The 25,735-nt window shown below is 40.3% G+C and overlaps 5 protein-coding genes, 1 long non-coding RNA gene and 1 other non-coding gene across 9 annotated transcripts; 5 read left to right on the forward strand and 2 right to left on the reverse strand.

The window, feature by feature from the left end:
• Positions 1-1,410: 1,410 nt before the first annotated feature.
• LOC140786701 (uncharacterized) lies at positions 1,411-5,115 on the forward strand. Its single transcript, XM_073135318.1, has 8 exons — positions 1,411-1,675; positions 2,318-2,453; positions 2,619-2,688; positions 2,811-2,904; positions 3,181-3,394; positions 3,536-3,677; positions 3,834-4,004; positions 4,668-5,115. Exons 1-8 carry the CDS (start codon positions 1,426-1,428, stop codon positions 4,857-4,859), a joined length of 1,269 nt encoding a protein of 422 aa, XP_072991419.1. The 5' UTR covers positions 1,411-1,425; the 3' UTR covers positions 4,860-5,115.
• A 487-nt stretch (positions 5,116-5,602) lies between these two features.
• On the forward strand, positions 5,603-6,987 carry LOC140787217 (extradiol ring-cleavage dioxygenase-like). Its single transcript, XM_073136022.1, has 3 exons — positions 5,603-6,030; positions 6,284-6,654; positions 6,740-6,987. Exons 1-3 carry the CDS (start codon positions 5,803-5,805, stop codon positions 6,924-6,926), a joined length of 786 nt encoding a protein of 261 aa, XP_072992123.1. The 5' UTR covers positions 5,603-5,802; the 3' UTR covers positions 6,927-6,987.
• A 356-nt stretch (positions 6,988-7,343) lies between these two features.
• On the reverse strand, positions 7,344-10,670 carry LOC140787216 (adenylate kinase, chloroplastic-like). 2 transcript variants are annotated; one of them, XM_073136020.1, is made up of 7 exons: positions 10,418-10,670; positions 10,027-10,128; positions 9,797-9,925; positions 9,577-9,711; positions 8,887-9,033; positions 8,379-8,453; positions 7,344-7,723 (listed from the first exon to the last, which is right to left on the reverse strand). In XM_073136020.1, the coding sequence occupies exons 1-7, from the start codon at positions 10,631-10,633 to the stop codon at positions 7,607-7,609; spliced, it is 921 nt and encodes a 306-aa protein (XP_072992121.1). In that variant the 5' UTR covers positions 10,634-10,670; the 3' UTR covers positions 7,344-7,606. The 2 variants fall into 2 exon arrangements, with proteins under 2 accessions (XP_072992121.1, XP_072992122.1); XM_073136021.1 differs by having other exon boundaries at positions 10,027-10,122; positions 10,418-10,655.
• Positions 10,671-12,825: 2,155 nt separating this feature from the next.
• LOC140785495 (auxin-responsive protein IAA25-like) lies at positions 12,826-15,043 on the forward strand. Of its 2 annotated transcripts, XM_073133337.1 has the most exons (5): positions 12,827-13,306; positions 13,888-14,177; positions 14,478-14,595; positions 14,672-14,733; positions 14,820-15,043. In XM_073133337.1, the coding sequence occupies exons 1-5, from the start codon at positions 12,942-12,944 to the stop codon at positions 14,822-14,824; spliced, it is 840 nt and encodes a 279-aa protein (XP_072989438.1). In that variant the 5' UTR covers positions 12,827-12,941; the 3' UTR covers positions 14,825-15,043. The 2 variants fall into 2 exon arrangements, with proteins under 2 accessions (XP_072989437.1, XP_072989438.1); XM_073133336.1 differs by having other exon boundaries at positions 12,826-13,306; positions 14,672-15,043.
• Positions 15,044-18,608: 3,565 nt separating this feature from the next.
• LOC140785494 (serine/threonine-protein kinase-like protein CCR4) lies at positions 18,609-21,192 on the reverse strand. The gene has a single exon (XM_073133335.1). It carries the CDS (start codon positions 21,008-21,010, stop codon positions 18,770-18,772), a length of 2,241 nt encoding a protein of 746 aa, XP_072989436.1. The 5' UTR covers positions 21,011-21,192; the 3' UTR covers positions 18,609-18,769.
• A 1,568-nt stretch (positions 21,193-22,760) lies between these two features.
• On the forward strand, positions 22,761-22,834 carry TRNAT-AGU (transfer RNA threonine (anticodon AGU)). Its single transcript has one exon. It is a non-coding gene; the product is annotated as a tRNA-Thr (tRNA).
• A 1,017-nt stretch (positions 22,835-23,851) lies between these two features.
• LOC140787145 (uncharacterized) lies at positions 23,852-25,685 on the forward strand. Its single transcript, XR_012108761.1, has 3 exons — positions 23,852-24,475; positions 25,009-25,290; positions 25,373-25,685. It is a non-coding gene; the product is annotated as an uncharacterized lncRNA (long non-coding RNA).
• Positions 25,686-25,735: the final 50 nt, after the last annotated feature.

Genomic DNA, 25,735 nt, shown 5'->3' on the forward strand with positions numbered 1-25,735 from the left:
GGTGCATTTATCTAAATTTTTTGACAGTATTAATTATTGAGGTCATGAGATTAAATCTTGGTGTTGACTATGGAAAAATAAATGAAAAATAAAACTTTATTTGTTTGTAGGCTAGAGTTTGGCTTGATTTGGATAATATATTAGGTGACAATGCAATGACTCACTATCTTTATCTTTATGTTTCTGTATCCAAAATAGAGAGAGCATTATTCAAAATTAAAATCTTACTCACGTTAAGCACCCGACTCGAACCCAAGTCATCCAAAAACACCACGTTCATCCACGTGGGTCCAAGAAGTTGGCTCCGTGAATGATGATGCCCTATGTCTATGTGGTGTGTTAATTAAGTTCTAAATCTTGGTCTGAAGTAAGCAGTGAGCTTTTAGTCGTTACATCATCTATGACCTCACGAAAGAATGAATCTTTATCATCTTATATTTTCACAAGGGACTCTTCTATTACAATTAATTTTAAGTTTTATAGGTATAATTTTTAGCTTTATTTTAGAAGGGGAAAAAAAGAGTCGAAGATAAGATAATCTCAGTTAAACTAATCTTGTTAGAATTCAAACTCCGTAAGGCTCTCTCTCCCCTTTACCTTAACTTATAAGTGAGAACTATCCTATTAACCACTTTAATATGTTGGGATAAATTGAGATTATCTGGAGTCTTTAAATCCCAACTGCCCTAATATTAACTTAGGGATTAAAAGAGATTTTCTTGGCTTCCAACTCTATCTTTTTCAACAAAAGAAACCTTTAAAATCGTGCCTAAACCACCCCCTTAATTATGAGTTTATACTTTATCCGGTCCTAATTAATCTTTTTTTTTTATCATTCATGAGCCCGAAGGCTAGATATGGGCTGGACAAAGGGCCAACCCTCCCTAAATACAGAGGCACTTTAAGCCCCACCTAGCTTTTAGCTATCTAGTCTAGGCTTCAAGCCATATGCGTCGCCGAACAATTGCTTCGAATCAAACGCCGCTAAGACCTGCTCCAAGCCGTTGCGTTGTCAAGCTGTTCTTCCAAGCTAACCGCACTGCCGAGCCATCAACCGAATCGAGCCAAGCCACCAAACTACTAACCACCAAAGAATCGAGCCAAGCCACCAAACTACTAACCACCAAACAATTTCTCCACAATATTGTTTAGGGTTGGAGTTGAACTCATGACCTCCTTAGTCATGAGCAAGATACCTACCAACTCTACTAGAGTTGGTTGGTAGGTCCTAATTAATCTCCGGCTGAGCCGAAATTTCTCCAATGTGCAGTCTGAGAGAGGATCCTCTGCGTGCCAAGTTGCTGGAAATTTCTTCATCCAGCCTAATCCAAAGCACCACAGAGTACACGTTGCTTGGACTCGGACCCCACCATCATGTAATATATATATACAATACTTATAATCTTCTCTGTCTCACTCTCTCTCATGGCGTTCTCCTCCATTGCCCGCTCTCTTCTCCGCCGGGTCTCGGAGCTCCGCCACCCCTCACATCTCCGGCGATCTCTCTGCACCACTGAGACGGCGTCTGATTCTGGATCTGCCGCCGGGTACCACGTCGCCGGCGGCCCCTCCTCCATGCGTGGGATCGTGTTCTGGGAGCCCGGCCGCCCCCTCTCCATCGAGGAATTCCAGATGCCCCGGCCTAAGGCAGGCGAGCTCCTCATCAAGACCAAAGGTCCCGCTTTTTTCATTCTAGTCGATCTGTTCACATGGGTTTTAGTCGTTGATCGCACCAATGGTCTCGCCTTTTCGGTTACTTTTGATCTCGGTGCTATTGAATTTGATAAAGATTGGTTCTTTCTTTTCCGTCTCGGATTAAAGGTGTTATTTTTTGTCATTCAGTAGAAATAGTTGATTGGAGAGATTGTGGATGAAATTACTCTACAAGAAAGATCTTTTTTCTTTTTCTTTTACGTTTTTTTTTTAATTAAAATTTTAAAGCATAAGATCAGTGCCTACAGCTTGAATAAAGTGAGTCACTTGGAAACTGATGCTTGGGTTTAGGAGAAGGAGAGGTGTAATAATAGTTAACTCTGTACTAATGGTAGTCCAATTGTTACATGCTTTATGCCTTTATCCCTTGCGTTAGCCTATTTTTCGGATTGTTGCAAGGCTTCTTTCACTAGATTGAGATATTAGGCTTAAATACACAAGGAAAAGGAGATAAGAAGAAAAAAAAAAAGTGAAACCATGGTTATTTGTTTGTGCTTATTATATTATTTTGTGATCATTTTGATAAATCTCAAAAAAATATTTCATGCTTGTTGTCATAATGGACTTCTGATGCGAGCATTACATCTTTAATTCACATATGCAGCCTGTGGAGTTTGTCATTCTGATCTTCATGTCTTGAAAGGTGAACTTCCATTCGCAAGTCCTTGTGTTGTGGGTCATGAAATAACTGGAGAGGTTGTTGATTATGGTATGCACACTGATAGTGGGATAAAAAACAGGTACACGTTCATAGAGCAACACTTTATGAGACAAAGGAATTCCTTTCATTTATTTCCTGACATCTTTATTTTTAGTTCTTGTTAATTTTTTTGGCTATTTTAAAATATTTTTCTGTCAACCCGTTTTAGCTTAAATAAAATCTTACATCTCTTATAAACCTTCAGGTTTCCTGTTGGAAGTCATGTTGTTGGGGCATTTATAATGCCTTGTGGTAATTGCTTTTATTGTATTAAGGTAGTTCTTGAGCCTAATACTCTGATCTAATGCCCTTGTATATATATATATTTTTTCCTGCTCTGCTCGTTTTATTCCAAGAAAGTATTTTTATCATCATTTTGTTCTGGATCTAATAATAGGGTCAAGAAGATCTATGTGAGGCTTTTTTTGCATATAATCGTGCAAAAGGAACTCTCTATGATGGCGAAACCAGACTATTCCTACGTAGCAACGGTACTCATTATTTCCAAATTTTGTCATATTACTGTCATTCTCTTATAACTAACGATAGTTTTCTCCTTCATTCTCTCCATGTAAAGTATATAGGCAGATCAAACTTGGCTCCTTCATTATTTAACTGCATCGATGATACTAATTTGCTAGTTTTTATTGCATAGGAATATGATTGAATTTCCATATCTGCAGCATAGATGATAGATCTGGTTTATGTGGTTAAACAGTTGTCTAATTCCAGTTTAATCTTAATTTCTCAGTGTTTGCATTTTCCAGGAAAGCCAGTCTACATGTACAGCATGGGTGGACTTGCTGAATACTGTGTGGTGCCTGCCAATGCCCTTGCAGTTCTTCCTAGTTCACTACCTTATACAGAGTCAGCAGTTCTAGGATGTGCAGTGTTCACTGCATATGGTGCCATGAGGCACGCAGCTGAAATGCGTGCGGGAGATTCAGTTGCTGTAATTGGTGTTGGCGGTGTTGGATCAAGGTGACCAAATCATCTACTAAAACACCAATTCTTTGTAATGTTCTCATTAGATATATGCTGCACATACATAGATTGCATTTATCTCCGGTGGTGGTTTGGAAATAATCGCTGCATCTTTTTGATTAGTAACTTTTACTGCAGCTGTCTGCAGATTGCGAGAGCCTTTGGGGCTTCTGAAATCATTGCAGTGGATGTTCTAGATGAGAAACTCGACAATGCTAGAAAGCTTGGTGCAACTCACACCATAAATGCGCTAAAAGAAGATGCTGTTGAAAGGATCAAGGCAGGTGTTAGAATATTAATTAGTTTGGTAGATGACAATAAGAAATATTTTGATGTGATCTTTTATTTTGGCTAACCGAAGATAATTTGGTAGTTGTTGTTCTGACAGCTTCAGTACATGTCTCATATTTCTTTTGTTCTTTTAACTTCTTTACAGGAAATTACAGATGGGAGGGGAGTAGATGTTGCAGTAGAAGCTTTAGGGAAACCATTAACATTCATGCAATGCACAAAAAGTGTACGAGATGGTGGCAAAGCTGTTATGATTGGACTTGCTTCTACTAATGTGATGGGGGAGGTGGATATTACTCGTCTTGTTCGTAGACAGGTACACTGACTAGTTGCTGTAAATCTGTAATCAAACTTTACACTCCAATTAATTCATTCTATCGCTGCTAGCTTTTGTCAATTCATGTACTAGTCTTTTAGGTTCATTGGATAACCTGCACCCTCATTATTGCTTGATTTGCCGTTGTCCTGACTTTGGCACAAAATCTCAAGTGTTAATATCCAGCAGATCTTAGTTGTTTAGTCTTGGATTGGACCTTCTCTATCTGTTATCTTAATGGTAGTCTCATTTTAGTGAATTATCTATTTGACCCTTTTTGGTAATCCAGTGTGCTGTGGTCATCTTCAGTGTTGATCTCATTCAAGCTGGCAAATTTGAAACAAATGTTGTGAACTTGATGTTCTGGTTTAGTAAATTATAGTTTTAAATCTTTATGTTGTGATGCTCTGGAATATAATGCAATAGCTGGAAAAGTATGGTGTCATTAAAACCGGTAATATTTACCACTTTCCTACAGCCTTTTTACATTACCTATATGAAGATTGTCCATTTTACATCCTATTCTTCCTACCAACATTAATGTGACTATCATAACTGATATTGTCCGTTACAATTATTAAGGTTCTTATTTGCATTACCATGATTTTTTCAAATCTTTGTGAATTCTCATGCGATTTGTTGCTGATATATTCCCTCAAACAGGTAAAGATAATCGGTTCATATGGAGCCAGAGCCAGACAAGATCTTCCCCAGGTTGTTAAGCTTGCAGAGACTGGAATCTTCAATCTTCAGAATACTGTCTCAAGAAAATGCAAATTTGAGGAGGCAAACAGTGCATATGAGGACCTCGATCATGGAAAAATCGTTGGTCGAGCCGTTGTCGAGATAATGTAGTGCAAGAAGTTCATCCAGCAGAAATGTGGCATGGCAGATCAAACCAAAACCCCCATTGCCATCTTTAGCGCTTCTTAAATCTGGCCAGATATCCATGTTGGCCTCTTCTATAGTGTCATTTGTACACTAAGTTAATAAATTATTTGTGGTTTAATTTCTAATAGCATGTATTTGGCACATGATGCTTGAACAGATTCCTAATGAGTTTGTTAACTTGATCTAGATTGCCAAAAAATATTTGCAACAAAGTTTCAAACCATTGTTTATGTGGGTAAAAATTTGAATCAACCGAAGTTATTTCTTCAACAGAGTTTATTCTTCACTTGAGATGGACTCTGTGGTTCAACTTCTTCAAGATGATGCTGCTCTCAAGTCTCAACCAAATCTGTGAGGTGATCCAAGTCCTTTTAGAATGCTATCTATTAGAGCAAATCTTTTTCTACAACGCCGTGTATGCTAGACTTCAACTACTTCCCGAACTAATCCCAATCTAAAATTAGGAAGTCAATGTACCAGATCCGCAGGCTTATTGTTTGACACTTGTTCTAGTCGTCTCTCATCTTTATCTTCTTCATTGAAATACATAAAGATTATATATATATATATATATATATATATATATATATATATATATATATATATATATATGTATGTATGTATGTATGTATGTATGTATTTGTAGAACAATTGACTTCTCCTCAATCTAAAATAGTTAAAACGAAAAGGCAAAGGAAAAGCAAACCACTAGAAGGAAATTTCCCCGTTCTATAGGCGGTGACGTCAACCTGTCGCCAATTTCGGAGAGGGATCGATCGCACGTCGTCATTGCTGACCTTATGATACCGAACATTCGTCTATATCGGAAAGAGTTGGTTCAGACAAACCATCGAACAAAAAACTTCCTATCATTTCTCTCCACCGAATCGAGATCTAAGCTGTGATCATGGACACCTTCTTCGTCTCCCATGGCTCCCCAACGCTCTCCATCGACGATAGCATCCCGGCGAGGCACTTCCTGCAGTCATGGCGATCCGAGGTGATGCAGGCCAACCCGAGAGCCATTCTTGTCGTCTCCGGCCATTGGGAAACCGACGTGCCCACCGTGACCGTAACCAGTGGCGCCAACGATACCATCTACGATTTCTACGGCTTCCCCAGGTCCATGTACAAGGTGATTTTTAAATTGCTCCTCGAGACCCAGTTCCCCGTTTCCTGTCCTTTCTGCCGTTGTTGAATTCGTCAAAATTGGATCTTTTTGGCTTGTGGGAATCTTTGGATACTTGCTTGGTAGCGTAAAAAATTGTACACTTTTTCCCTTCCGTTTGGGATTGAGAAATCTGGGAACTTTTTGTTGTTCATATATATATATATATAGTTCATAAGTTCCAAGCAACTCTGACAACTCGATCAATGCTCTCATGCAGCTGAAGTACCCTGCACCAGGTGCACCTGATTTGGCGAAGAGGGTGAAAGATCTCATGGAACAAGCCGGCTTTGGCCGCGTAAAGGCCGACAAGAGCCGGGGGCTCGACCACGGCGCATGGGTGCCTCTCATGCTCATGTACCCTGAGGCAAACATACCAGTATGTCAACTCTCCATTCAGACCCACAAGGGTGCTGCATACCATTACAACATGGGGAAGGCATTGGCTCCCCTAAGGGAGGAAGGAGTTCTTATAATTGGATCAGGGAGTGCCACACACAATCTGAGAAGCATTGGCCCAGATAATGGACCTATCTTCAAGTGGGCACTGGAATTTGATACATGGCTCAAGGAGTCTCTCCTCAATGGAAGGTATGCATTGCAAAGGCATTGGTAGATGATCTTCTTCCTTTTCTCTTTAGTTAGTATTGATCTTTGTTGTTGAACTTTGTGACAGACATGATGATCTGAACAACTATGAGAAGGCACCTTCTGGTAAGATGGCACACCCATGGCCAGATCATTTTTTCCCTCTGCATGTAGCTCTTGGCGCCGCAGGCGAGAAGGCTAAAGCAGAACAAATTCATGATAGCTGGACAAACTGCACTTTATCATATGCCTCCTACAGATTTACTTCAGATTGATTATAGATCAAGTATATATATACATATATACATTTACAATAAAATCACTCTCATTGTGTTACATGTCATTTGTCTATAGTTGGATGCTTGGGTTCTCTCTAGTGTGGACATATGTAGCAATCATTTGATTTACAACTTCAGAAAACACTACAGAAACAGAGCTACAAGGATGAGAATGTAGAAGTGGTTAAAAGACACAAATCACTGGAGAGAATAATACTCGTGTAACAAAGTAATGCAGAAGCATATGCATTTAGGATTTCATTACTTTTATATGACTGAATCACAAGTCCTGAACATGCTTGTTTTCTGCCTAGGATTGCTAATTTTAGTAGATCTGAGCAACTCATAAAATGCCCCAAGGCCATAGAACATAGTCGCATACCACTTCCTGCCTGTATCACTCATTATTATAGATTGAGAGAATGAACCATCTTATCTTTCTTATAATCAAATATAAGAAACCCATAATACATTGGCATCATTGAACAGAGGGTCTCTGAACTTAAATTTTCCTAGTGAACATGCATGAGCTTTTCACTGATACAGCCTTTGGGGAGCTCCTGATCACTAATCATGTGAAGGGGCCTTTATAGCATGTACGAAACGGATGAAATACTACCTAAACCCTAGTTCAAATATCTGTTGTCTCCGTCCTGTCTAAAATTGCAGTTAGCAATCTACTGAGCCATACCAGCAGCAGTGGATGAATCAATTTCTGTTGCCTTGTCGATGACTGAAGATAATGCCTTGTCTATCTGAGCGAACACATCTTCCTTGGGGGCATTACCATTGACCTGAAATTAATAATGAACAAGTCCAGGAACTTCAATAAGACAAAACAAAAGACAACAGAACATATGGATTATGGAGAGAATTCCAAAGAAGTTTGATTATGTATGGCAAGCAAGTATTGACTGCAATTTTACATGAGTTGCAGGATATCAATTTACTCGTACAACTGACAAAACTAATTCACCAGGTAACCATTTGAGAGAATGTGCAATGATATTCTTAACCAATGAGCAGCAACTAGCTAGCGCAATGTTCAACTCTCTAGATAAATATTACTATCATATCACTCTGCGACCATATAAATGGTACACACGAATAGTTTCAACATCACAAATTTCCAAGTTATACATAAGGCAAACAGCAAGGTCACCAAAGTACTCATATTTTGAAGTGGTGCATTAAGTCAGCTATTTGTAAGGTACTCCGTTAATATTGCTTGCCACACAAACTGAAAAATAACTTGCACAATCTTTTTAACTGATCCAAAAATAGATATAACGGGAGCGGAGCAAGAGTACCTCAATGGGAAGATAAAAAAGAAAAAAAGAAAAGAGGAGAGATAGTAACTTTATATATATATATATATATATATATAGAGAGAGAGAGAGAGAGAGAGAGAGAGAGAGAGAGAGAGAGAGAGAGAGAGAGTTCATGTACCTTGAATGTAACAGCTTCATATATTGAAAGTACGGACTCAACATTTTGATAATGTGTCTGCAACCGTAACTTTACCTTCGAAATAAATATAAATATAACAACATAGAGGACATGCGTTAGACATGGCTCTCAATTTTGTATTTCATCTTTGCATCTAGTAACATAGAAGGCAACTAACTGATGATGGGAAAGCATAAATTTATGGAAAGAAATTTTATAATCACCATTACATGTCAAGATGCCTACTAGATAGGAATTCTTTGCAATATAGTTTCTGACTTCAGAGACATGACTAGTTCTTCTGCATTAACTAGAAATCTCTTTTGCTACAGCCTACAAGATCACTCACATACCCAATTCATCTCAACTGCTCAACTATCACCTATCTTCAGGTTGCCGTTACCCTTGGCAGCCAATAACAAAAATTCCTTGAGTAAAACTTAGAGATGATGGAATATGCTTGAATAATTCAGACTAGAATTTAATCAGTGAGCTAGCATAGAAATACCTTTTCTTCTGTATCATCAAAACGTTGTGTAAGCCTTGCAGCAACTTCTTCATTCTCAGGAGGAGAGTACTTTAAATGGTATATTCTTCCAGTAACAGGATCAAGCCTTCTTCCTACCACTCGTTCAACAAGGATTTCATCAGAAACCTGCAGCATGAATTCAATGATAAAGTTTCAGAATTAAGGTTGAGAGCTTGTCACAATCTGGATTTAACTGCTGAAATAAAACATCTTGAAGCATAAAATGGTGCTACAGTAGCAGAAAAAAGAAAAGAAAAGAAAAGAAAAGAAAATTTCTCTATAACAAACGAAGATCAATTTGAAAACCTTGAGCTAGAAAGATGTAAATAGAAGATGACAAACTAGACAATTTATCTTGAAGACTACGTGAAGCTCTTTCTCTGCTATAACAATCACCAGTGCAGATCTGACTTACTAGAGTATAATTTAAAGAACCAGGACTTAAAGCATTTCCAAGCTTTGTTGGATTTTATGTTTCTCTAAAGCAACATTCAAACCTGTAACCTAGTGATTCTTGATGTAATCGATATGAGCACACTATGAGGAATAAGCATGTTAGAGAAAAGTAAACTTCTACTATTTTGTGATTTAAGAACAAATCTTCATGCATGAAGTATGACACGAGTTCTATGCCATTGTAATTTTGCAAAAGATAAAAAATACACTTACATCTAAAACAATGAAAATATCAGGTTGGATACTGAGATTCTCAAGAGCCATTGCCTGAGATAAGCTTCTCGGATATCCATCCAAAAGCCAACCATGTTTTTCAGCATCTGGTTGCAAAAGACGTTCTTTCACCATCTGATAATAATGCAAGTTGAACGGACTCATAGAAGTAAGAAGAAGTAGGAAACAAGGTAAATGGCAATAGATGGTGTTTATATACCGTTACAACAATTTCATTCGGGACTAGCATTCCTTTCTCCATAAATTCTTTAGCTTGTCTCCCATTTTCGGTGCCAGCTGCAATTTCTTCTCTTAGCAAATCTCCAGCAGAAATATGCACCAGCCCATACTGCATATTAATATTAGTACTACCCTGTTTGAATCTCTCTCTTTCTAAGCATAGACATAAAAATAGATCCGAACTAAGAGAGAAAAGTATCTTTAACATACTTTCTCCTTGATAAGCTCACATTGTGTTCCTTTTCCAGATGCAGGAGCACCCGATATCATAACCTTCAGACTCTGTGGATTCACCAACGCAACAACCTGTAACTGAGATAACACCAAATAGCCACTACATAGTGAGAAAAGACCAACACAGCGAAAAGTCAAAAAGGAATATGGAAGTATCAAAAATCCGAACTTTGCATCCGAAATAACTACACCTACTAGGGAAAAAGAGAATAAATGATCCAATTTTCGATAGAATCACACCTATCTGACGAAAACTAAGTAACAATCTCCAAATTTCCAACTTTTAGCAAGACCCATATATTAATTTCCAGCAAAATACAATCCCTTTTGCAAAAAGCGCAGATTGAAAAGATACGACGACACGAACCGTAGCTGTTGGCGAGGTGGACGACGGCTTCCATCTCAACTCCGAGTTGCCGCGATGGTGTCCGTTTGCGAGTCGAAGAGAAGTCTTGGAAGCCGAGTAGGGCGTGTAACGAGCGGCTCGAGGCTTATGGTTCGACGGAAAGAGCGATGGAGAAGGCAGCGAAGAGGTTGATTTTCCTACAGCTATAGAAGAGGAGAAGATGTTCAAAGAAGCCATGCTCTCTCTCTCTCTCTCTCTCTCTCTCAACCACCTCTGCGACACGAATTAAAGAACACTCGGCTCGACTGCTCATTCGGGTCGGATCCGAGGCTAATCGGATCCGGTCGTAGGTCGAGCTCAACCCGATATCGGCCTAATACATTGGGCCTTAGCTCGGCCTGACCCAACCCAACCTAATGATATGTCTTTCTTCTCTATCGAGAATTCTCACGTAAAATTTAGGAAATAATCAAAGTCGCAGATTTAATAAATAAATAAATAAAGATTCTTATATACTTTATTGCATAAACTTCAGTAATTACACCTCGTGAAAGCTCCTAATCTCTCACACACTTCACCTTTTACTTGATGCATTAACTATAAACTCCAGTTAATAGAACACTGACTGTCAAGAGTAGTTGAGATATATAAAATTCCCACTTGTTTGAAGTGATCGTTTGCTACTTGCAAGGATTCCACTATGAAAGTCAACCCGCTGTCTCCCAAAGTCAGAACCAGATCTCTTTCAGTGGTACTGCACTTTACAAGTCAATGCTTTGGCTCCCTTTTCCTCTCTCTCTCTCTCTCTCCATCTCATTAGGCTTTTTTGACTTGTTTCCTTATCTCTTAACTATAAATTCTTAATCCATTAAGAATTTTAATTATTGCGAGCTTGGTTTCTTCTGAAGTTTTAGAATGCCACTAATAATTAATTTGTGGTCTGCGGAAAGGCTGCGTATAAAAATGCATGAAGGAGGACATTAAGTGGAAAGCAAGATGAGATGAGGCGTCTAAGTCAAGGATAGAGATGAAGTGGCCATCATAAATCCTAAAAGGGAAGCATAGTTGGATTTGATAAGGACTTCTCATGAGCTAAAGGTGCACCTCCTATTCCCTACATTGAGATGATATCTCTTAATTGGCAAGAGGGTCTCGTCCACTCTTGTGCTCTTCCCATTGGGGTAGCACTGACTTAAGCTTTCTCATCAATTAGCATCCTACCACTCCACTCATTATGACTGCAAATTGCTAGTCTTTTTTATACTATATTAGCTTACCAACTACTCTAAAAGTTTCAGCTATTGGTTTTGTATTTATACTCTCAAAGAGTTTTTCAATGAGATTTGTTAAAGTTATAAAAAGACTGAGAAGCATGACTTGATGAAGGCCTAGATGCATCCCATGTGAATCATTGCTCACCTTCGCATAATGTCATTTCTTGATATCATCTAACCTTAATCATCCACCCAAGAAAGATTCCTTTCAATCTGAAGTGACATATTTATTTATTCAAAACTGCAAGAAGAAACACAAAAGTGTGAGTTTATCTTTGTATAATTGTTGAACTACAGAAGTTTACTAACTATGTGAATCATAACTCTACATATGATTAGAAGTTAGAGTAGGATCATAGGGTGTTAATTTGAATGGAATAAATATTAAACTGACAAGAGAATAATCGCATTGTCTGGTTGGTAAAAAGATGAGCTTCTTTCTAGTAGAATGGTATATCTCCTCCTCAAAGAACTTTCTCCATGTAAAGAAGAGATTCTGCATATTATAAGTATCAAGTAGGCATGATGATAGTGCTCCCACCATCAGCCGAAAAACCAAAGTATTAGTGGTCAAAAGATTGTTAGGAATATATTGGCATCATTTAGTCATGTGCTCTGCTTGCATTTCTTCTTGTAAAGCTGAAAGGAGTGAGCATGGATTAATCCAACTTGTTGGGCTTAATATTTCTAAAGCATCTCGCTTATAAAGAAGCAAGTTTTTTGTTTAATCTTAAAGGGCAGCATATGAACTTTTGAACCAGCTTTTGAAAAAAAAAATCAGCAAACTTTACTGAAGTGAAAGGAGAAACACTGCACTGTTTTTAATGCACTGGGACATTTTACTTGAATTATTCCTTTCATGCAGTAACAGTTTTTATGTCAACCAAATTTTGTTTTTTTTTTTGTAGTCAATATAAGGAGTAAAGAGATGTCTAATAGTTAGAACTGATTGATTAGTTCTGTAGCCAAGTTTACAGTTTCTTTTTCTTCTATTTTATTTTTGGATGTTTACATACAAAATGATATCAGATAACAGAAAGTTTTTTCTTTCAAAAGAAATAAAACATAAAAAAAATTAAAGCCTGCTTTGACACATTTCTGGTCCCATAACTCCACTTCAGTAGTAGCCATAATAGTCCCCACAAAGCCTCCTCCCTTTCCATCAACCTCCTCCTTTTTATTCCCTCTTCCCCATAAGGACATGAGGTTCCCATAGAAGAGTACCTGTATCTACTTCTTCCCTCTATCGCCCTATTCTTGAACATCAGACCATGAATCCTACCTTGCTTGAACCACTAAGAGAAGAAGGAGGAGGTGGGGATGGATTGCATGAAAATAGAGGTGAGAAGGAAGGAAATGGCTTCAAAAACCACTTAGAGCTAAGGCTTGGCATCTCCTTAGAAGATGGTTTTAGAGATGGAGATGGTAAAGGTGGTGAAGGCCCAAGCCCAAGGTTCCTCAAGATCAGAGATGGAACAGGGGTCCTTCAGAGAAGTGGGCCTGCGCTGGGAGGGGCCAAGAGGAGCTTCTCAGAGACTGGAGCTGGGTTTGTTCACCCATGGAGCTTGGCTGCCAGGCAGGAGAAGGCTGCTCTAGAGCAAGCCCAGAAATGCCCCATTGATTATGCTATCCCAAGGTCTGTCTCTCCAATTCACATCCTTGTGATCTGTAATTTGCTTTCCTGGATATATATGGTATTGTTATGAGTATACTTTTATATTATATACTAGGGATGTGGGAGAATTCATTTCTGGAAGATGGATAAGGGTGCTACACAAGAAACAGAGTGCTGAAAAGTCTTGTTTTGCTATATAACATCTTGTTCCTGATGATTTTTATAAGTCATAATGCAGTATGCAAATTGTTGTTATAGCAGTGGGTGCAACCAATGTTTTAAAGCACGCATGCTCTACTTTAGACTCAATCTGTGTACAGTAGTCAGGAAGGAGGGAAATGTAAACAATTTGAAAGATTTTTTTCAGACACAGATACCCTTGAAAAATTAGATATTGGCATAATAAATCGAGAAAAGGCTTACTAATTGACTCTCTGGAGTACTTTTAACTGACTAGGTCCTTGCAAAACAAAATTTTGTGATGTTTCAAATTTTCTTAAACTTCCATCTCTTGCTCCATGTAATAAAAAACTTTCAGTATCATATATGCTTTCTTGAAACAATCTGCTGCGTTTCTAATTACACAAGTTAAAATTTATTAGAGCAATGCGTCCTCCGCCGCCAGTGGTTGGATGGCCTCCTCTCCGTACATCGCGGAGGAATTTAGCATCTCCACAACTATCAAAGCTTACTGATTCTGAGAAGGACTCAAACAAGATGAAGTCCTCTGTGGAAGAGAACATGAGTAATGAGTCTGAGACAAGACCAACAATGTTTGTCAAGGTGAATTTGGAAGGTTGTGCAGTTGGAAGGAAGATAGACTTGAAGGCCCACGACAGCTATGATTCGCTCTCTCGTTCACTCCAGAAGATGTTTCATAATTTCTTGTCAGGTAAGTGAGTTTTGAAACACATCAACCTTCAAATTCTTTCAGTTGTTTGAATTTTCTATTCTTGTGAAAGATTACTCCAAATTCTTCTAGCATTATACTGCATACTGTTAAGTGTCCATGTTACTGAACCTATTGCCTCATACTGTTAAAGTATCAATGTTACAACATTCCAATTTAATCTTCAATAAAAAGAAAAAAAATATTTACTACATAAAGAGAATATACACCCTGGTCTCTTGTACCATGACATTAATAATGTAATGACTGAAAAAAGTTACTTATTTGTTTTCTCATATTCAGCTGATTACTTGAGAAAAGGGAATCATGATGAACAAGTTGAGGCTGTTCCTCCTAATTATGTTCTTCTTTATGAAGATAATGAAGGCGATCGCATGCTTGTGGGTGATGTCCCCTGGAGGTATGTTTAGGGTCCCTAATAGAGATCTATTTAGATTTACATAGATAAAGATTCTAATGCAATAGAATCTTTGCAGGTTATTCATGACTTCAGTAAAGAGGCTATATATCACACAAGATCCTAGAGCACAAAAATGCGGTAAGTTGAGTTGGTTGCCTGATCATGAATTCATAGCTTCAGGGAAACATTTTAGCCTTTTGCAAATATAATCAGCGTCTTTGCAGGTTGATAAGATCTGAATCACCAGGTCAGATGCTTGAGCCTTCTGTGGAAATTGATAATTGAAGATCAAGACAAGGCATGAGAAAGGCGTCAGATAGTAGATAAATTTGACTTGTTCTTAAAAGTTTTTTCCACCTTCTAGCTTAGTGGTATTCTGGGAAGGATAAAAATGGTGTTTATGGTTAAAGAGCTTTGATAATATAATGATTTACAGTTGCTTATCGCCCATTGATTGCAAAAACAAATGTTTGATTGAAATTAGTTGGAGTTATCTGCTGTTGTATTTGTAGCTTAAGTTTGTCGTTCCTATGATTTATCTTTGAAAAAAACCACTGCAATCACTCACTGAGACTAATCAAAGTAATATATACAAAATAGTTCATAATCAGCTGTGTTGTTTAACATATACATCTTTTAGATGTCACATTCCTAGGCCATATACTAATCGCTGCATATGAGGTGTCACATTATAAATGACATTCCCACAAGTACATCTTAATAATTAATTAATCTCTTAGTCTGAACTCATGAATATAATTAGCATAACTGAAACACCCAAACCTCCAAATACACGTGTAAACTGTGTGGGTAAATCTCCTCACGCGGTGTATCACATGACCCTGTCGTACAAGAATTTCACAAGGCACACAACAACACAATTTCACTATAAATAAACTCAATTATAAGAGTCTGGATACAAGTTCCACAGGCCACAACAAGCCTTCCAAATATACATCCAAAATACTATGCTAAAGTCCAAAATACAACATCATCATCACACCCTCGCAGGGGCTTAATACAACTAATATACGTACAGAAAAGGAAAAGCAACTACTCCTCGCCACCCGCACCTGCGTCCCTTAGCTCTGAAATAATACCGCCACGAGGGGTGAGCTTACGGCCAAATGAGTAGGATCCATACAATCTAAAATAATGGCATCACATGTGTATATCCAATGTATGCCTATACTTGCTAACGATAACGATATGCTTATTGAAGCGACTTACCATAATTTACTAAGTCAATGCAATAGATAAAGATTACCAATCACAATCCTGGAACATGCTAGTTTCTAAACGTATCATGATAAGTTCACACAGATATAAAGCTTGATACAATCTCTTATTCGTACACATCTCAATCATAGGTTTTACATGTTATGCATAGCAATAAAATAGCAGTGTAGTCATCTCATGCCTACCAAAGCATTAATCATACTTATCATCGCTCACCGAGCTAATTCACCACACATGGTAAATACTCTCATGAAATAATCATCCATCACATAATCATTCATCATCTCATACATCGAGGGGGGATATATACACATCTAGCGGTAACGTCACCTACACACGTATGGCGACACTACATATAACCGGTTGTCTGTGGCCATCAGACTAAGGACCCCAGTTGTAAGCCCATATCTCACTCTCTCTAAATCATCACCGCTTTCAGCGGGAGAATCAGGAGCCCTTGGCTCATCCACAGACGCCCTAACCCTACGTCGTCGTGTACCGCTAGAGTTATATCCCCGCCTCACAATCATATTCTTCTATCATCATAATCTAGTCCTAACTATGCAGTATCACTACCTGAATGCCACACAGACTTTCCGACCTCAGGTGTAGGCCGCTAATAGTATAGTTATATAAGATACACTCTACCCTTAACCCTGGGCTGAGTGAGTAAGGTTACTGCATAGTCAGAATTCGACTGCTAATAATAGGTGGAAGTGGTGCAGTGTCTATGAGTGTATAAAGCATATTATAGTCATCATGATCATTACATTCTATATTCACAGTAATCATACATCTATGCAATGGTATACCATACATGACACATGTAAAGCATTATCACACTAATGTTTATGCTACATTCAACCTTCTCATACTATAATGAGGAGCAGGTTATCAATAACTACATATGCAAAATATATAACATGGTGTACTAACTGCATGCATTAATACTGACATTTCCTACAGTGTCATGACAGGTATAATGACTATAATTATGTTATTCTAGATTTGTATAATTCTACTCGCCTGGGGGTCTCCACAGTATGGTAAAACTCGTCAGTTAGCCGGCTCCTCCGGAAGCCCAAAATCCTTAATCCTATTAATTCACACAAGTAAGCCATACTAAGATTAGCGAACTAATAGAATTAATTATCTTATTAGCGCGTTTATGGTTGGCAATTACATGAGTCAAGGGTCTCCTAAGGCGACTCTTATGTTATCCTAAAATTCACATGATACTAAATTATCATTACGAGGTATCAGGCTAATTAAATTGGGTGAAAAAGATAAACAGGGTTATAGTGTCCAAATGGCCCCAAATGGGCTAAACTAGAGGCAATGGGTAGGCTCAAACCCAACCCAAAAAGCAATAGGGCCTTGGTGGGCTGGGTGCCCAGCCACAGCCCACCAAGGATGGGATAGTGGGCTGCAGACTGCAGCCCACCCAACAATGGGCTAATGGGCTGCAGCCTACAGCCCACTCGAGTCTAGGTGGGCTGCGGCCTGCAGCCCACCCAGACCGAGCTGGTGGGCTGCAGACCGCAGCCCACCCCAACCAGATTAGTGGGCTGCAGTGGTCTGTAGCCCACTAAGGAGGAAATGGGTGCGGGTTTTAACCCCCACCCCTCCACCCCATCTCCTCCCGATGGAAGGAGGTCGAAGCGGAGAGAGAGGTCCACGAGGTTGCGGGGCTGCGGCGGTGCGGCACGAGGCCGGCGGCGCAGCGCGAGGCCGACGACACGGCCACGAGGCCGGCGGCGCAGTGCGAGGCCGAGGAGGGGAAGAAAAAGGTGAGAAAGGAAGGAAGGGAGGAGGGCTTACCGAAGGTGGGGGGCAAGCTTGAAGGCTCTCGGTCCGGGCTCCGTCGGCACCGGCATCGGCAACCCGAGAGAGAGAAGAGGAAGAGGGGTAGTGAGGTGGAGAAGAGAATGAAGGGGGCTGCGGGAAGGCTGCGGTGGGGGGAAGAGATAAGAGAGATGGGGAAGGTGGCGTGCACTGCAAGGGAAAGGGAAGAAGAAGGAGAAGGGAGGACGGGGTGCGCAGGCTTCCGTGACGCACGTGCTCGGCGCGTGCGTCCGGAATTTTTTTTTTTTTTTATATAATATTTTGGGGTGTTACAATAACACCCAGATTTTTTTTTTCTTTGCCTTTTTTCCCATACTTATTCAAATAACATCCTATTGATGTCTCCATCTCCCTTCTTCATGAGAAGTGCTCACCTAATAATTTTGACTGACTGGATTTACCAGCAAGCAAAGCTGGTAATATTTTGAATTCTAGAGATTGAGATTAAGAATCATCTCACCTAATGTCAACCATAGATGAGAGGAGAGGTTAAGATGCCCTCTTCTTTTCTACAGGAGAAAGGATTAGTCTCGTTATAATCTTTAGATAAAATGGCAAGTTTGAATAGTACGCATAGATGAGAGTTTAAAACAAAGACGGCTCATGATATGAATTTATTATATTGATCTAAAAAGTATTCCTTTGACTTCATCTCTTCTTCAGTAATTACTGATAAGAGATGCCAAATCGGAATATTTAGAGTCGTGACGACAGCTGTGATATCTGAGACATATTTTTTTTCTTTAAGATTTGTTCAAACGTGTAAGCATCTTGTGTTTAAAAAACTTTGCTTGCTTGCTTGCATGTCAAGCATATCCTCCTCCTCCTCCTACTTTCTAAACCACAAAAAATCCATCCCTTGAAAATATATCTAATTACATTCCCTTCCCCTGGAAAAACTTGTGGAATATCTAAAAGCTACTTCAAAATTTGTTTCTTTCTTTAAAAGAGAAAAAGGGTTAAATTTAATTGTCAACCTCGTCAAAAGTGTATCATTTACAGCTTGCAAAAATATGAATGGAGGAAAGAAATGAACACAAATGAAATCGACCGTTGGGTACGTGTGAACCCGGTGATGCCACACCGGGTTTCACACGTGTCGATACGAGTTGGACTCGGACACCTCCGACCCGTCTTCCATCTCGTCCTGGTTTGGCTCCTCCTCGTCGCCGGGGTGGCATAGGCTCACCGCCCATTCCAGCTCGGCCACCACTTCGCTCATACACGGCCGGTCTCTCCGCCGCCCCTTCACGCACTCCGCCCCCAAAGCCGCCAGCCTCGCCACCGCCTCGGTTTCCCTTCCTCGCGGCGCAGCCACCCTCTCGTCAACCACCTTCCCCACCTCCCCAGCCTCCACCCACGGGACGGCGTACTCCGCCACGTTGACTACCTCCTCCTCCTCCCTCTCCACCGCCCTCCGCCCCGTCAAGATCTCTAAGAGCACTACTCCGAAGCTATACACGTCGCTCCTCTCCGTCAAACTCCCCGTCCTGTAGTACTCCGGATCCATGTACCCCACAGTCCCTGCCGTCGGCGGCCGCGGCCGCTGGGCAGCCCCCGACGTATCCTCCTCCTCTCTGGCGGACGTTAGCGACAGCCCGAAGTCGGACACCTTGGCGTTCCACTCGCCGTCGAGCAAGATGTTCGACGACTTCACGTCACGGTGGATTATCGCTGGCACGGCGTAGGTATGCAGGTACTCGAGCCCGCGGGCCGCGTCGAGGGCGAGGCTCAGCCGCGCCGCCCACGTGGAGAGGTGGTGGTCGTTGTGGTGGAGGTGGTCGTGGAGGGAGCCGTTGGACATGAACTCGAAGACGAGGATGCGCTCGCCATGGTGGTGGCAGAAGCCGAGGAGGCTAACGAGGTTCTTGTGGTGGACGCGTGAGAGGAGGACGAGCTCCGACAGGAACGCGCTCTCCGCGTCGCGGCAGCGGCGGCGGGCCGAGATCCTCTCAGCGCGTTTGATGGCGACCTCAACACCATCGGCAAGCGTACCCCGGTAGACAGAGCCGAAACTTCCCGAGCCGACACGGCGCGCGATAGAAAAGCCATCCGTGGCCTCCGACAATTCGGCCAAGGAGAACTCCCGACAGCCGTGGCCGCCTTTTGCCAACGCTGCTGGAGTCAGCGGCATCCCGTCGTGGACTCGCGTGTCAAGCCGATTACGGGAATAGATATGATATAACAATGACACTATCAACGCCGCCAAACCAAAGCTGATACCGGCGGCGCCGACGACGAAGAAAACTTTCTTCAATCTCCGATTGGCAGGAACAATGGAACTACTCGCTTTAACACTTGGGAGAACTTGACAAGGATTGCAGATCACATCGCTGCTTCTTGGACACATATCGTTGGATCCACCCAAGATGCCGCATTTACAGGTGGATGCCGGGGCGCAAGATCCAGGCATAACGCGCTCGTAGACGACGATATGTTTGTCTTGGAAACTACTACTCCCCCAGCACACGACGGAGTAGTTCGCCATCAAGATGCCGCAAACCGCGTCGCCCTTCGCCTCGATTGCCACAAACTCCAGGTCGGCGATCGCCTTCGGCAGCGCCGAGTTCTTCCCCCAGCAGTCCACTGTTCCATTGCCGCAGAGGACGCAAGTCGTGTTCAATCCCAATTCCAACGAGATTATAGAGGGTGGGGTTCTCTCCACCGCCGGAGCTCCGGCACCCCAGCATAATAAATTCCCGTCGGTGGTGACCCCGCACACGTGCCACGACCCGGCCGCGAGCATGCTAAAATTCCCCGCCGGCTCCTTCCCGACGACCTCCGCCTCCTCGCCGAAGCACTTGATCGCGCCGGAATCCGTCAGCCCGCAAACGAAGTCCCTCCCGACGGCGATGTCGGTAAAGTTATCAGCCGAGAACGATAACTCCGGCCACCGCCAGCATGTCAGGCTATTCCCTTTCCCGACTAGCGCGCAGACGTGCTTGTCCCCGGCGGCGAGCGACCCTAAGGCCGGACCACGGTAGACCCTCTTGCCTTCTGGCTCCTCCTCCGCGAACGACCACCATCGCATGGTGGCGGTCTTGTCGGGGCGCGTCGTGATGCCGCATAAGAAGTCGTCGCCGGCGGCGATCCCCGAGAAAGGTACTGCGCCGGAGGAATACGACTTCTCCCTCTTGTAAGGGACACTGGTGCACTTGAGCTCACTGGCTTGACACGGCGACGACGCCGGCACGAGGGCGCAGACTAGTGTGATATTGTTGGAGATGTGGGAGATGGCGAGAGTAGAGAGAGAAGAAGATACGGCGAAGGGGGTTACGACGATGATGAGGAGGAAGGGAAGGAGAATTGTGAGATGTAATGAAAGAAACATCGTGTTTGGATTGGAGTAAGGATCGGGAAGGAGTATTTCATGGTAATAACGTCGATCGACAAGATCGAGTTTCAAACCATAAAAGTCATTAATTTGACATCTAGCTATAAAAATATGTGTCTCGAAATGGTAGGTTTGGTTCAGTGGGAGGAGGAAGAAGGCATACAGCAGACACGGGTTCGTGGACTACGTAAGACCAAGGACTAGGTCGATCATTTGAAATATTCTGCATTTAATTTTCTATCTCTCTCTCTCTCTCTTTCTGGTAGGCGAGACGAATTCTTTATAAAAAAATTGTAAGTGCTGATGTGATCATGGTTGTTACCAAATCCTCTCCCTTTTTTTTTAAAAAAAAAATTAAGACATTTTTTTTGCATATATATATATATATATATATATATATATATATATAATATATATATATTCTGCACGAGATATAAATATTTGTATTCTAATTTTCAAATATTTCTCTTAACTTAGAGTATTTTTATTTCTTTTCAACTAAAATATATATGTACTCCATTTTGAAAAGTAACTAGGAGTATATCTATACAAACAATATATATTTTAAGAGGTATATGTACACATACATGTAGTATACAAATAAATAAAATAATTTTTTCAACAGTATACATACAAAAATCTAAAAAATTGATAGATTATTTAGCCTTCAATTACTTATTGGATTAAGACTTCCTGATGGAAATCCCTTGATATGAATGCACGCTGTGATCTTGAAACCCAGTGGAGGGAGAATTATTCCTCTGAAAGAAACGATTGGCCTTCCTGTTTTTTTTTTTCTCCTTTATTTATTCCTTCTCTCTCGGAAAGCAAGACGCCCTGGTCGTCTTCATATTAACTAGTGCACGTATTAAAGAAGAATGAGAAAAAAAGAAGATAGAGATATGTTGTATTAATCTTACCATAGTGCAACTTTCTCTTGATAAAATGCAGTTTATCTTTATCTATTTCAAAGTTAAGCATTTAATGCTGACAATTTACAGCGAGTTCTGTAGATAATTTAAGTACTTAAGTTTAAAATATATAAGATAAACTAAATTTGAACCAAACTAATAGGATAAACTATAATTTACTTTACTAATCCACAATCTTTGGAGCACCCACGACAAAACCACTCATTTTTCCTCAGACAAAAACCAACAACTTTGATGCCTTCCCTCATGAGGAGGGAGATCACAATAGAGCAAACTTAATTAATGGATGATTAATCCTAACAGGGCCTACCACTCTCGTACGTGGGCAAACTTAATTTATGGATAGTTAACCTCTCTCGTACGTGGACAAAGACTTGGTATGAGTTGTGAAAGCTTTGACCAAAAGAGAAAGAAAGAAAGAAAGAAAGAAAGAAAGCAAGAAGAAAAGAGAGGCTATGTGTGTGGTGTGAACAAAGATTACCACTCGCATTTATGTAAATTGATATATATAGTCCGAATAACATAAGACTGCATTACATGCTTTCCCACGTATTCATTAGATATTTATGTATGTTTCTTCTTTATGGCATTGAATAGCTAGCATATAAATTGGCATAGAAACATCACACCATTACATTATACACAATCAAGCTGTTAATCCTGCTTTAATTTCCATATCTTGCTGGTTCTGGTTCATGAAATAAAATAAAAGAAATTATTTTCTGACATAATCCAACCATAGCAGCATGGCATGTTTACTTTCAATTGCAGATTAAATAATAATAATTTATATGAAACAAAACAAGCTTATCAAAGCTTTCATAGCTCAGTTGGTTAGAGCACCCGTTTAGTAAGCGGGAGGTCCTGAGTTCAACTCTCAGTGAAAGCAACTATTTGTTTTTTACTCTCTCTCTCTCTCTCTCTCTCTCTCATTAAAGTAGTAGCTTCAACTAAGTGACCAGTGATCTTTTGATGATAAAAAAAAAATTTAGTGACCAGTGACCACCTTTTGTTTCTTTTGATGGGAAGGGGACAGAGGTCTGGTGCCCCCAAGACCCAAGTAAGCGTCTACCTTTTCCCTTTCCCTTTAATTACTTTTACCTCAAGTTTTTCTTAATTAATCATACTCTTTTAGTTTTTATATCATTCTTTTGATGCAAACCTTATCATTCTCCTTGCTTTCAACCTTGGCTTTAATAATCGCTTTTAGGCCTCCTAATTCTATAGTTACTCTTCCATAAGGCTCTTTGTTTTTCCCTTTTTTACTTCTTTGGATGGCTCCTTATCTTGTGGTTTTCATGCAAGAAAACAAGACCAAAAACTCACAATAAATGCCGGGCGGGAGGGGGCCTTCACTTTTTGCATTGAATTAGTAGTCTGTGCATTACTGAAACTCTGGACAAGAGAATTTTGTTCCATTCATCAGTCTGAATTGTCCATGAGCTGGTCTTGGACTCTTCTCCAGTCAACCGATTTTTTAAAAAAGTTTTTGGTTCATTTTCACATCTCAAATTTCATGTATGTTTAAAAGAGTTAAAATGTCTAGTTTGACTCAATAAAAGAAAAGATTTGGGTACATATGAAAAAGATAGCATGCAATGTTTTCCATCAAAAAGTTCATCATTTGAAATTGTCAAAAAAGTTTCTCATCAGTCACCATCTCCTGGAACATAGTCATTGCCATGTTTGTTGGTGGCCCCAGGCTACATGATATCCTCCCTAATGAGTCCATGCTTCACTGTTTATTATCGCACTCCTTGCTTGTATCTTCTCTTCTTCTTCTTAAAGTTATCTTTTAGTTAGAAGCAAAGGATGCTTAACTGTTGCTAATCTCCTTTGACTATTCCAATTTTTCTCGTTGGCCTTTCTTGTTTCTGATAAAGGCCTTTGGATCCTCATAGCAGGCATCATCACCAAGGATAAATTTTTTGAAAGAGTACTGTAAGAGATTGATTGGCTCCTATACCTGAGTCTCTTTTGTTTCTTGCCATGCCGAGAATTTTTCGAGTCTTTTGAGGCAAAGCTTGTCTTTCTTCTCTTGAATCATGACATCTCTTCAATGTGGAGTCATTTTCTTGTGACTGTGAAACTGAAAATTGTGATTTTGAAATCATTCTCTATCTTGCTTGAACCCTTTATTTGCACATAGATTCCTAGCTTGTGTAGAGTTGTGTATCAGCTTTTCTCTGCATGAGTGGTAGTGGAAAGGTTGCACTACATTCTTCTCTATCTCCTATTTCTCCTTGTCTCTTGAGTCCACCATGACAATGCCTTCCTGATCCACTGGAATGAGAGATTGGCTTCTTATATAGCAAGTCCTGACCTTCAGAGTAGCCCTTATCTTTCTCTTGTGAGAAAAATATATGCCCTGTAATGAGAATAGAAGAAGTTCACATACCAGAAAAAGGTGAAGAAGGACGCTGAAGACATAAAAGCACTTGTTCAAACTCGTCGCTGATTGCAGACTGTTCGTGGAATTTCTTGAAACCAAAGCAGCATCTGAAGTGGGATTCGAAGAAGCCGAAAACAGGTGTCCCCTTACTTACATTGCTTACTGCGGTACTCGTTTCGCTGAATTATTTCATGCTTCACCTCTCAATCCATTAGCAGCCTTGCTCTGATTCTGTTTTGCTGCATTTCATGGAACTTGGATTCGTTGTCAAAGGAAAAATAAAAATAAAAATAATAAGTAACGTAGAATTTCGCAAGATTTCTGTCAATGCTGTTGTAAGATTTATCTCCTGACAACTGATTCTTGCATTATAATGATTCTAAAGTACCATGACCAACACTGCAACTTTTGCGGCAGGCTTTTTTTTTTTTCTCAGATGACCATTCTGATTTCTATCAAATGAACTAGTAGAATCACAGATATTTTTTATTGTCTGATCTGTTTAAAAATAAAATAAAATGAAAGCAAGAATGATAATGTATGTCAAGGGAAAAAAATGATGACTTCTGAAGTATTTTAATTATCTGTGTATAGTATGACTTGCATGCCTTAATCATGAGTATTCATGGCCACTAATTGAACCAAGTGAATTGATATCTGAATGTGAATAGAGGCCAAATAACATGACTAGCTTCATAGAGAGATCAATCTCATGGAATGGAGATCCCACCGCGTCGGAACCAACAGACAGAGAAACCTCTTGGAAGGATTTCGACACATCGATTAATGCCATATCCTTCGGCTTTGCTGCCACAGCCATCTTGATCGCTCTGTTCCTCATCATGGCAATATTTGAGCATCTGATTAAACCAAGAGCCTCTGTTCTTCAGCCCCAGAATGCACAACCTCAGGCTCAGAACAACTCAGTTCAGAAACTTTCAGATTCATCGACAGTAAGTCGTCGATCGAATGCTAATTCATCGTCTAAGTTTATAGCTCATGCAATGGATTTAGCAACGTAATTTGGTAATGCAGGTGAAGAAGACTTCGTTCCCTTCCAATCTCTCAGTACTGATGCCAGGACAGCAATGTCCAACCTATCTTGCTCAACCTGCACCTCTTCCTTGCTCAAGAGAAGGGATAGAGTGGCCCCCTCATGATCAACAACACAATGCCTTGCCCTCTCCTTAGTCTCAAGTGCAACAACTGCAGCTCTCTTTGCTGAGAATTTGAGATGCATTTGAGGGTATTGTTTCTGGGTGCAGAATTATGTTTGCATTTGGAATTTATAATAGCACTCGGGAGTAAAAATGTAAAAAATTGAATAAAAAGGCAAGGTTATTGTTGATTATTCTCCATCATTCCTAACAACAATTCTTTTATGTTGACAATCCTAAT

The sequence above is a fragment of the Typha latifolia genome, chromosome 4 (assembly GCF_019914945.1).
Source record: "Typha latifolia isolate L0001 chromosome 4, TyphaL0001v2, whole genome shotgun sequence".
Taxonomy (NCBI): domain Eukaryota; kingdom Viridiplantae; phylum Streptophyta; class Magnoliopsida; order Poales; family Typhaceae; genus Typha; species Typha latifolia.